We start from the raw sequence: 11,383 nt of genomic DNA, 5'->3' as shown, positions 1-11,383 counted from the left end.
GGTAGCCTTTATTAAAAGAAAAGAAAAGAAAAGAAAAGAAAAGAAAAGAAAAGAAAAGAAAAGAAAAGAAAAGTTGGGATGTGGGGTGGACTTGAATTCGATGTAAACGTAAGGAAAAAAAAATCAAGCCCAGCAACGTTGTTTTAATTTAGAAAAATACAGCTAAAGACACACACCACAAATGTGCAATCTTTTCTTTGGGTCTATATTTAAAAGCAGTAGAACCAGCAGGAAGGATCACACTTACCTATTTAAAATGACGATTTAATTAATATAGATTACTATATCTATTAGATCTATAGCCTCCCGATAAAATGTGTTCAAAATGCCCCCTTCGATCAGATTAGCTCCCATATTAGCCTGTGTGAGAAAAAAGCATTCTAAAGAGTGGAGGAAAAACTGTATAAAAATGTTGAAAGAACCTACAGTTCCTTATTAGGCGAAGATACAATATTTATTCCTTGTCTCCTGGGATGAAGCTCCTCTATCTATTGTCCTCCCAGTTCTCAGTGCTGATGCTTAATTTTCAAAACTTCTATATTACCAAGGGACCTACGACATCAGCCAAAGAAATACCCAGCAAGTACAAAATCTGATCCAGGGAGCTGCTTTTGTGCAGAGGGAAAATTTTGTTCCTACAGGTTTTTAAGGTGGTGCATGGAAAAGGAAAGCGATCTGATCTATGCAGATACATTGCAAATTCTCTCGTAGATACAGATTTTTTAAAAAAACGGGTGGGGATACAAGGAGTTTGGATGTTTTAAATTTATTTTGTTTTGATTTGATTTTTTTGAGAGGGAATTTTATCCTGAGCCTTTTTTCGGAGAACCCAAAATGTCAACTACGTTTCCAGGACTAGTCCACGAAGCAGAGGTATTGTGTGTGTGTGTGTGTGCGCGTGTTCGTGTGTGTGTGTGCATGGGTGTGAGCGTGTGTGCCTCTGTGGTTGTTTCCATTTTTTTTAATCCGTATTGGACCGTTACATTTAATGATAATCCGGCTTCAGAGATAATTTAAAGAAGTATAGGGAGAAAATTCGTTATGACATCTGTCACCAGCCAGAGCAACTCATTACCACGTTAAAACAGTCCCAGCACGAAAACAGAATAAGACCCCTAAAAATATAATGAAGTTGGGGGGGAAATAATCAAATCGAGAGAAACGGGAAGATGTGGCAAGGCTGGAACATCGCCTTCCTCTAGGAACATTTGAGGGGGACAATGTGACGGGATTCCTTAGAAACCAGGGTCCCAAACACAAGAAGGCGGCAGCTATCTATCGAGATATGTAATGCTCTATAACACAATGGCGAGCTTTTCCCCCCCGCTTCTGGGTGTTCCCGTGGAGTTAAAGCGCTTCGGTGTGATGACTTTTTGTTTCACTCCCAGATAGCAGAGACCGTGATCAGTATTTTTGGTTGTCGTTCCTTTTCTTTTTCTTTTCTTTTCTTGTTGTTGTTGTATTTCTGTGCGGTGGATTCGTTTTGCTCGGCTGTACTCAGGCAGGTTTGGGTGTTTATTTATTATTTTGAACAGACCTGCATGACACCCGCCCAAGGTGTTGGGGAAGCGACCTTGGGGCGGCTTGGAGTTGGGCACCTTGAATGGGGGGAAGCGATGCAGGGTAGGGTGCTTGGCAGAGTGGCCCACGGTGTTTTAAATGACAAACCTCCCGTTTTGGGGTCTCCTTTTCCCTTCTTCCTTTCAGATACGTCATGACGGATCAAACAGCTATCGTTTGATGCAGCTTGGATGTCTGGAGTCTGTGGCCAACTCAACTGTCGCCTATTCGTCCTCTTCGCCTCTAACTTACTCCACCACCGGCACTGAGTTTGCTTCCCCGTATTTCTCCACTAATCACCAGTACACACCACTTCATCACCAGTCCTTCCACTACGAGTTCCAGCACGGCCACCCGGCAGTCAACCCTGACGCTTACTCCTTGAATTCCCTCCACCACTCTCAGCAATATTACCAGCAGATCCACCATGGGGAACCCACCGATTTTATTAACCTGCACAACGCCCGGGCTCTCAAATCCTCTTGCTTGGACGAGCAGAGGAGAGAGCTGGGGTGTTTAGATGCTTACCGGCGCCACGACCTGTCTCTTATGAGCCATGGGTCCCAATATGGGATGCATCCCGATCAAAGACTCCTGCCAGGACCAAGCCTCGGGCTTGCAGCCTCGGGGACAGACGATTTGCAGGTAAATAGCATGCAGTATACTTTCGATGATACATCCTCATAGCTTCTTCTCTTCAGCATCGCTCTCACACGATCACATACATAGGGTGGAGTCATAAGAACCATTACTAGGGTCCAAAACTAAAAGCATGTAGTCCCCTTGCCGGACAAAATAACCTCGCATCTGGATTAACATTTTAGGTGGTGGATGACTTGAAACAGGTCAGTTAATCAGGAGATCTCTCTCTCTCTCTCTCTCTCTGTGTATCCCCTCCAAACCAAAGGCACTCCAAATGGCTACAAAATAATCCATCTAAATCCGCTTTTCTCCCTTTCCTCACTTGTGTGGCAAATCTGTATATTTAAATAACACGCGGACACATATAAAAATCCAAATAGACACAGGGAGGAGGAAGGAGAAACGACAGGAAAAAATATCTCTGCTATAAAATACTTTTAAAAAAAAAAAATTCTCATGCCCTGCAGATATCCCTTAGTTTAGCTGCGATAGATGAAATGTTAAAGCAAAAGTAAATGATAAAAGAAATGTTTGACAGTAAAATAATGAAGGTCTTGAGATATATAGATATGGATGCAGATCTATCTATCTATCTATCTATCTATCTATCTATCTATCTATCTATCTATCTATCTATCTATCTAATCTCCTGTTTGTCAACTCACCATATATCTCTACCTATGTAGATAACCTAGTTTATATTCAATTATGAATCCGTTACCACCAACTGAGAATTCATATCCAGCAGTCTCTCTGTCCCAAGTTAAAATGTATTTTTAAAACTGTCATTTATAACAATACACATTTTTTTAAAAGTCAAATACAAATACTTTCCCTTACAACAAGCTAAGGAGCCGGGTTCACTCCAGAGGTAGCCAGGCTGAGACGGATTTAACCGTATTTACTGTACTTACTTCCCCTCAGTCCTTGCTTCCATTCCCACAAAGCTCGCTATGTTGTCCTTTCCCCCATACATAGAGGTCAGCTGCTCTAAAAAACCCAGAAGTTTGGAGAACTAAAAAGAGCCCCATTAGAAAGATTTTTCTCCCTACTTACCCCGGAGCAAGGGATTATTTAGGGAGGGAATAGCACCAACCAAAGAATATTATCTGTTCGGTCCCTTTGGAGGAGAAATTCTATAAATCTTGATTTTTCGACATTTAAATTCACTAAATAATTGTATATTCTCTGGGCATTTTTTTTTTATATTTTCCATAAGGCACCCCTTATGTCCACCCCCCCCACACACACACACACCCACCCAAATCTGCCATTCACTTCTTAGCCCAACTAAAACCTATTTACTCCTTTTTATAACCACGTCTGCTGCTGATCTTTTTGTATCTGTACAAATTTTTTCCCTTTGCCAGGCACAAAGCCTGGTATCTTTCAAAAGAGGGGATTAAGAACGTTTGCAAGGCAGCGGACAATGCCTAAATCCTGTGCAAAAGAGCACCATAGTTTATCCAATTTTCGACTTAGTGCCATTCAACGGGTCATTTATGCAATGTCATCCGACCAAACTACACGTTTCCCTTGCATATCATAATAATATAGAAACAATAAACGTTGGTTAAGCTGTCAGATCCACGTTCATTTTTGTTAAAAAAAATAGAATTAAATAGCTTTGAAAAAATAGGGGGACAGGTTCATCATTTGATCAAAATTCATTAAAAAAATAACCCTGATTCCCCCCCCCCCTTTGCATCTTGGCACTCTCCCTTTCACTTATTTTTCACCCCCTCTCTGTCCAGACAGAACAAGGAAATATATGAAGGTCTAGAAAAGACTCATCGTGGAGAAATTCAATGTATGTATTTAGTTGCTTCAAAACACACTTTCAGGCTTGTTAATTTCACCTTGCGTTCAGTGGGAGGTGTTTTGGTGGTAAACTGAAGTGGAGCGGGCAGGCGAACTATAGACCCAAACTGTGGTCTCACCACTCTCCCCTTCTCCTCCGTCTTTCTTTTTGAGACGTTCATCAGCATAGACCTCATTTCCAATGCAACAAATGTAAATATACTTTCCCCTGCACAGAATGTTAAGTGAAAGTCCAATCGTTTAGAGGGCGGTTTAAGTCAGCCGAACAGATGCAAACAGTCTTGGGGCTGGAGTGGCATCTTTCAGTCCCCTAAAAAGATTTTCCATGGACAACAAAGGAACCTGTCACACCTTTTCCCGTCACCGCTTTAATTTATGCTCAGTCGCCAAGTTTTTTTTCATATTGATTTCATAATCACTTTAAAGCAGAACACTTAAAATAAGAAAGAGCCTTGAAAAGGAGGGTCTTACAGGCCGGCGCCAATATGGTGAAACTGGGGGAGAGCGCCAGGACTGTGAAGGTTGTTTTGTAAAGTAGGGTTTTTATTATGCACCGACTCTCCCTCCGCATTTACTTGACTGTTCACGGGCTGTTGAGTAGGTTAACACCCTTAAAGGACTCTTTCATGTCGAATATCTCGTTTGTTTGTAAAGGAAAATGCGTCTTTACCACATTTCCACTATGTTCCCCCCCAGCCCCCGTATATAAAAGAAAACCGGTTAAACCTTTCATGATCCTTATCAAAAAATATGTATAAAAGAAGAATTGGATCTAAAAATAAAAGAGTAAGAGTTAGAGTAAGTATAAGTAAGAGATGTGTAGAAATACAAACCTCTTCGTATATATGCCAAGACACACATACACACACAAACATATATTCTCTTGAGCATAGTGCATGAGTGGCTATGTTATATATATACGGTGTGTATATGTGTGTACACTCACTCACACACACAAACATACACACACATAGATAGATAGATAGATAGATATCTCGTAGAATTATTGACAGCTGCATTGTTACTTAGATTTTATTTGTTTAGATCAACAGATATTTGGGAGAATTTCTTTGTGTATACACTGTCTATACACACACACACTGTATGCATGTACACACAGAGAAAGAGTATTTGTATACATACACATAAACTTCTCAAATCTAATCTATCTATCTAGGCAAAAATGATATCTAAATAGAAATGAACCCGACACTTATTCTGTGAAAAATACATTTCCTAGGATAGTGGAAGATTAAGTAATTAGACTGAGATATTGTATGGAGTTGTCAGGTAATTTGAATCCCCTTTTAGAAATGTGTTGCTGAAATATTGTCTTTACTGTCGTTATTGACCGAGCTCTGTATTAAAAAAAAAAAAAAAGCTGCTTGATTTAAAGAGTTTTGGTATCTGACTGATTTTGTTTATTTTTCATAATTTAAGGGGTCGGTGGAGGCCCAATGTGGGCTAGTACTGAACAGCCAAGGTGGGGTGATAAGGAGAGGTAAGCAGGTTAAAAAAATATTTTCCTATATTTTACTTCTTTAAAAAAACACACACCTGTCTCTCTCTCTATCTGTTGTTGTGTAGCATATTACAGATATATCGAAAAACTGTTGATAATTTCAATGGAAAGAGAAGCACATTAAAACTAATGTAGTGTCTTGATGGCTCAGTAACTTACAAATACCCCACTTCGTGGCAGCTAGACGAAATGAAAGGTGAATCGAGGTTTCTGTTTGTGTCATTATTTCACCCTTTCTCGGGTAGATTTCTCGTTTTGATTTAAAAATATTCGTGCTCAATAGCGCTTGTCTGTTGCATTTGCAGTCTGATCTCTTATGCAAAGGGCGAGAGGTTTGGCAATATGAGCGTACTAAATAACTCACTGTTACAGACTGGTAGATAAACCGGTGATTGACAAAGTAGTTAACTGTCTGGGTAAAGCCGCCCTGGATTCCATCTGCTCCTGAAAAGATCTGAAGTCTAAGTTAGCAGGAAGATTCTGTTCTCCGTCCGGAATACCTTGCTCATGACTATTTGTGAGAGAAAAAAATCTGTTTTGTCTAGAGGCCCATATATTCAACGCCAATATAGAGACATACTGTATCCCAAAATAATGCTTATCATAAATATATGTATTCAGAATAAAACGAATATAAGGGATTTGTCAAAGATCCATTCTACGTCTTGGAAAATAATATTTCCCTTAATTATTCACTTTCCCGTTTAATAAAGTCCCGTCTTATTCATTATACTATGTGGTGCAGTGTTATTTAAGTAGAATAAACCCGATTTTATTATTCAGATCCCGGGACAAACTGTAGGTTTAAATAAAAAAATAAAATATACCGGGAACGAATTGCCATTGAAATTGCATTGAAAAAAAATTTCTAGTATTAAGCATAGATTACGATCCCGACACAAATGGTGAGCCATTCCGAATTTTTTCGTCTGGTTTTAAAATCCGATGTACCGATTGAAATCCCCAGTTCTGTGGCAAGGGCATTGTAAATCTTGACCCAGTGGACGTGGGATGGGAGAATTAGCCTAAAATAAAAGGCTAATTCTTTTATTTAACAGGCTAATTTCTTTTTATGGGTGGGGTGGATAACAACTTATATTTTAAGCAAGTGATTTGCTTAAAAATATATATTTTTGCACTAGTATAAAGTTCAGCAACGAAACCCGACAACACAAACACGCCGGGGCCTGTTAGTGGCAACGTGGCAGCTGAAAGAACAAAAAGCCAGGTGAGAGGCCACTATTCAAAGCAATCTGGCCGGTAGATGGAAGGTAGGGCGGTCATTCAGAAGGCCGGGGCCGCTACATCTGGTGCTGAAAGAACAGCTCCGCTAATTACAAGCTTTCCCGGCCCTCCTGAGGGCTACCTCTTCCTTCCAACCCGGGGTGCTCTTTGGAGTCTGTCCTGTATGACACTGTACATTTCCCCTCTTTTAAAATGTAGTCCCCGCCAAAAGGCTCGGAGACAAAGTTAGGTTGAATTCTTATTTCACAAAGGAATGAACCAAAGCAGGAAAAAAAAAAACACCCCAGACACAAAGTGGGGGGGAACAGGGAAGTTGTGGGTAACATTCCTCCGACATTTCTATCTGCAGTGGTACCGGAGAATGACGGTGGGTTGAAATTTCAGGGCGTTGCGGGGATTGTTTGTACATGGATGTGTGTTAGCAGTTCCTATCTGTTGCAATCTGTCCATTAAAAGGGTGTAACCGCGCCTGTGTGTTTCCCCTTGATTCTTTCTCCTTGGAATTCAGTCGATATTAATTATATCTTAGAAAGTGTTTTCGTTTCTGAACCAAAATATGACCTCTAGGAAGCTGAATCCTCATCAAAGAGAGACGGGGAGTGAATGAATTCTCATAAATTGGGGTTTATGTCTGTACTACTTGACTGGATTCTAATCTTCCTTGTGAAAGAAGATCTGGATATCCTGCTCGCATCCAGTTTATTCAATTTCTCCAGCTGTGCTAAGGAGCTTCCAATTACTGTACCTGTGTGGCTGATTGTAGTCAAGGGTCTTTTTTTTTTTTTTTTTTTTTTAAGCGATCAAGTTGCTCAAGGATTTAAAGATTGATAGTAAAGGAAATCCAGCATGGAAATGTAAGGTTTTTTCCTCCACTGATCTAATGCCGAAGTGCAGCCGAATAAGAGCTCTCTCTTGGAGAAGTCGGTGGAGATATCAAAGACAACTCTATCGGTTTCAGATGTATATTAAAAATACATAATAAATATTTTGTCCGACTTAAAAAAAAAAGATAGGTGTTAGTAACAATCAAAACATCCTACGCCGAAACGCGGTCCAGTATCCCATATAAATAAATCAGACTTCTTTTCTAGCGATACATCAATACGAATATATTAATTCTGGGCTTCTCTAATATTTTAAACATCTAGTGTCAGATTTTTTTTCTCGTTAATACATACATATATTTTTTAAAAGGAGGTTGGCTGGGGGTTTTTTGACTGAAAGAAAGAAAGAAAGAAAGAAAGAAAGAAAGAAAGAAAGAAAGAAAGATTTTAAAACATAACTCCTCATGTAATTTCCCCTTGAATAGAAGTCATTCTTTTGTTCTGGGGAGGGGGGGAGTGTCTTAAAGGCCATGTGGTCTTCTTTATCAACCCGAATAATAATTATAATAAATACAAATAACTCAAAAAACCGCATCCACAAACCCGTCTCAGCCTCCGAACACAGGTCTGACATTACACATCCTGGCTGGCTGCGACATGGTTTAGTGCCATGATTTTGAGTTTTCCTTTAATGAGGCTCGGAAAGTAAAAGACTTTTTGCAGGACTTAGGTGGTGGCGAGATAATTACCAGCTAGATAAAATATTTGCCACCGATTCTGAGGCAGAGATCCCCATACTATCACTTTCATTTAATGGTGTGCAGGATATAGCCCGGAGCTCCACTACTCCGACCATCAGAACCAATAATCTTTACTTTCCCTACTGCGCGTGTATCGATAGCTTCTCTAGCCTCAGGCTGCTGCTTTGATATGTTAATATTTCGGAGTACCAAATTCTGCAGAGATCATATTAATGTTGTACATACAGAGTGGAGATTTGCCTTAAAGTTGAATATTCAGATCCCCTGTTTCAAAAGAAATCACTTGAAGAAACGAAGCTTCTATTTACAGGAGTCGTCTGTGGTTTTGGATCATTAAAACAAAACAAAACAATCCCCCCCCACTTTCCCAGTAAATGTCTCAGGCTTTTATTATGATCGACTCCTTCCCTTTTAGGTTGCAATTTTAAAGCCAAGAGCCGTTTGATGGGGGGGGGGGGGGGGAGAGTGGCTTGTTTGCTAACCACCCCATTCCCAAAGCCCCCCTTGCATAAGAAGCATACACCGCTTGGGTGTCCTCACCTCCGAATATTTGGATTTAAAAAGACAACACGGTGACTTTCGGCCTCAGTCGTTTTATGAAATCGAGATGGCAAACTCCAAAAAAAAAAAAACAAAAAAAAAAAACAAAAAAAAAAAACCCAACCCTCTCGTTTCGCTTTGTGATCATCCATCGTTCCTGCCCCAGGCTAATTTCAAGAAGCTTAAATACCGCTATCGCCTCTGGGCCATGACGAGAGAGGGGCCAGGCTATCGGCAATAGCTGTTTTTCGATTGCCCTTGGCAACATAAAATACAAACTACTTTGAATCAAAACATTTTTGGGGAATTAATATGATCTGAACTCTGCACGTTTTCAGAGATCTGGAGTTTGTCAGATCGCTTAGAGGTGACTGACATGCGAATGCTCAGGCATTAATGCCGAGCCAGGAACACTGTCAGATCTTATTTGATTAAAAACACAAATTCTTAAAAGCTCAAGCATCAGTCACCCAAAAGTCTGCCAATAAAATCACGGGAAAGACGCTTCCCCTTCTCTCTTCTGCCTTTTATGTGTTTACTTATGGCGCTGCCTGCAGTGTGAAAGGGATTCGATGTGGCTTGATCGTTTTCTCTGATCTTCAATTTTAATTTGAGACGCTTAAGGGAAAAACTGCAGCCTTCTGTCGCACTCTTTAAGGGCGAGAGTTTAAGCCCTTAAAGGCAATGTTAACACAGAACAAACAACAAAATAAAGCGCCCCAATACGTTTCCCTTTATGATACCTCGGGTAATACATGGAAGGGGAGCTAGGCTGGATCTTGGTGTAAAAGGTGTTTTCCAGATACTATCTGGGCTGGGATGATTTAATTGGGGATTGGTCCTGCTTTGAGCAGGGGGTTGGACTAGATGACCTCCTGAGGTCTCTTCCAACCCTCATCTTCTATGATTCTATGATTTCTGTAATCTACGCAATAGTGGTACTGAAAATTGGGGAGATACAGGAATGGTAATCTCTTTTGTTGCTTTTATTTCATTTAAGTTGTAAACACCTGTTTGGCAGGAAAGTTAACAGGGAATTTATTTTGCTTGCTTGCTAAATATTCTCTATGTCAGAATAGATTATCCTATTCTCCCCCCCTCCCCCATTGGACATATCTATTCCTATATTTCTCCAGTACTAAGAAGTACTATTCTGTATCCAAAATAAAATATATATGTAGGAAACCGAAAAAGCAGAATTCAGTTTGACATAACAAAGGATAAATGCAGCGTTCTACAACGATATTGTGAAACTTTACACTAAAAGGAAACTTATTTTCCCAGGTAATTAAGGACAAAGGATAAGATATGGGTCTATAGGCGTAGCCTGTACTGTTGGCTAATATAGCACATAACGGCAATTTAATCTTTCAATTAATTGCATTTTCCTCCTTTTGTTGTTCTCAGGCCCCACCTCCTTTCCACCACCAGCTCCTAGCTGTTGAAGAACCTTACAATAGTCTTGATAATCCGGTAATACCTATAATTGTGTCCCGAGTCCTAATGCACTGTAATTAACACGGCTGTCTCTTTTCAAGGCCAAGTTTGAATGGCATTAAACCCTAATAACTTGTCTAATTAATCGGTTTCGCGGTCCCAGCCCAGATAATCTCAAACCGACAACAACAAAACCGGGGCGAGGAGTTAGGCTAGAAGGCAGGGTCTGGACTCCGCGCTGCGTTAGGCGTTGGTGTTTATTAGGGGTCCAGTAAACCCCCCCATTCCTGCAGCTCGCTGCTCTCCACACGGGAACGGCGAGCGCCTGGTGAGGTTGGGAGGGGGTCGATTTTGTTTGCCTGCAAAATCGTCCCCCGTGGCGTCAAGCAAGTGCCACCCCTGGCCGCTGATGTTTGCAAGATCAGGCGCCCTGCGAAACTTGGGGAAGGAAACCAAGGCCCCGTTTCCATCAGAGCTGCATGGAAATGTGGCTTCTTTTTGGCCGTGTCCCTGCTCAGCTGCCGAGTTTCGATGGGGGCAGCGAAGGAGTTATTGGTGGGCGGGGGGGGGGGTGCTCTGTGCTGACCTTCTGCTGTTTTCTCCACCTTCTGCTCCATGTCAAGGCTGGGGGCTTTTGTGCTTCGTAACGCGAGGCAACAGCTCCAGCCCGGCCTGCCTGTGGATGGCTGAAACACGCGGTCGCTTCACACACACACACACACACACACACACACACACACACACCGGCGCACAATGCAAGTAACACAAACAGAACTTCCATAGCATACACACACACACATACTCACGCACACACCGGCGCACAATGCAAGTAACACAAACAGAACTTCCATAGCACACACACACACACATACTCACGCACACACCGGCGCACAATGCAAGCAACACAAACTGAACTCCCACAGCGTAGCCTGGGACAGGGCGCAAACCACAATGCACACGTCGCCCAGCGCACAGAACACCACACGCACCCGAGCGACACCACAAGCAGATCTGCGCACAAGGGCAGAACG

General features: G+C 41.4%; 1 protein-coding gene across 5 annotated transcripts in view; it reads left to right on the top strand.

Annotated features, from left to right (window-relative positions):
* The first annotated feature begins 621 nt into the window (after positions 1-621).
* The window catches only part of TFAP2D (transcription factor AP-2 delta), a 55,771-nt gene continuing 45,009 nt past the window's right edge, over positions 622-11,383 (top strand). The window contains exons 1-3 of one of the 5 annotated variants that reach the window (XM_074947449.1): positions 622-873; positions 1,708-2,205; positions 5,464-5,524. In XM_074947449.1, the coding sequence (XP_074803550.1) occupies positions 835-873; positions 1,708-2,205; positions 5,464-5,524 (598 nt within the window). In that variant the 5' untranslated portion in view covers positions 622-834. The other 4 variants (XM_074947452.1, XM_074947451.1, XM_074947450.1 and 1 more) reach the window with 4 other exon arrangements.

Source organism: Natator depressus, chromosome 3 (genome assembly GCF_965152275.1).
Source record: "Natator depressus isolate rNatDep1 chromosome 3, rNatDep2.hap1, whole genome shotgun sequence".
NCBI classification, from domain to species: Eukaryota; Metazoa; Chordata; order Testudines; family Cheloniidae; genus Natator; species Natator depressus.
Note: the sequence above shows the minus strand (reverse complement) of the source record. Positions and strands in the feature narration are given on the sequence as shown.